At 70.1% G+C, this 994-nt stretch overlaps 1 protein-coding gene across 1 annotated transcript in view; it reads right to left on the minus strand.

The window, feature by feature from the left end:
• COL7A1 (collagen type VII alpha 1) overlaps positions 1 to 994 on the minus strand; it is a 60839-nt gene that overhangs the window by 28408 nt on the left and 31437 nt on the right. Inside the window, 5 exon segments of the mRNA XM_015568266.1 lie at positions 216 to 235; positions 290 to 361; positions 493 to 549; positions 646 to 681; positions 795 to 830. Of these exon segments, the coding sequence (XP_015423752.1) occupies positions 216 to 235; positions 290 to 361; positions 493 to 549; positions 646 to 681; positions 795 to 830 (221 nt within the window).

Here is a 994-nt window from a genome sequence, read left to right on the forward strand (position 1 = left end):
CCCTCCCTCTTACCACTGGGCCCCCAAACCCACCTGGGGTGCCCCTGATCCCCAAGAAGCCTTTTCCTGTTCCCAGAGCCGCGCCCCTCCCCCCCACCTCGGCTGTGGCCCTTGAGCCTCTGTGGAGCCCCCAGGTCCGCTGTCCGCTGTCCGGCTGACCCAGAGGTCACTGTGGCGACTGACCCCTCCCCCTGACGCCCTTCCCCCTCTCAACCCCCCTCCCGCCCACGCTCCCCTCCCAGCCTCCCAGGAACGCCTCCTGACCCGAGAGAGCACCCTCTCCCCACACCTTCTCTCCAGGAGTCCCAGTGTCTCCTCGAGGTCCTTTCTCGCCATCTGCACCTCGCAGCCCTCGCTCACCCTGGGTCAGGGGTCAGGGGCAGGGGCTGGAGGTCTCTCACCCTCTGAGGGTTTGATCTCCTGGCCCTGCCCCCCCGGGAGTCCCACCCACACCCCAGGGAGACCCCGTCTGCACAGGGAGCAGCCACTCACCATGTCCCCCTTGGCACCCCGTGGCCCCGGAGGCCCCAGAACTATCGCCGAGTCGCCCTGCGTGGATGGGGAAGGGGGAGGAGGGAATGGGATAGTCAGAGGCGTCAGGAGCCCCGAGGCGCCCCCCCCTGCCTCCCCCAGGCCCACACTCACCCTGTCACCCTTCAGCCCCGCGGCTCCAGGGTCGCCCTGTGGGGTGCAAGAGTGTGAGTCTCCCCCAGAGGGAGGGGTCCCCAAGCCCTGACTGACAAGGCCACCCCCCACCTCCACGCACGCATCCCAGGCCTTCCCCAAGTCCTTACCTTCTCCCCGCGCTCCCCGCGGCTGCCTGGGGGGCCCTGTGAGAGAGAAGCCGGTGAGCTCCGTGGCTCTGGGGGTCAGTGGGGAGACAGGTTGGGGTGGGGGATGGGGGGCCCAGGGAATGGGGGGGACAACGGCCCAGAGCGGAGCCCGGGCAGAGGGAGTCCCGGCACAGAGGGCCGGGCAGGTGCTGGAGCCGCCC

This window comes from Myotis davidii, unplaced genomic scaffold (assembly GCF_000327345.1).
Source record: "Myotis davidii unplaced genomic scaffold, ASM32734v1 scaffold663, whole genome shotgun sequence".
Taxonomy (NCBI): Eukaryota; Metazoa; Chordata; class Mammalia; order Chiroptera; family Vespertilionidae; genus Myotis; species Myotis davidii.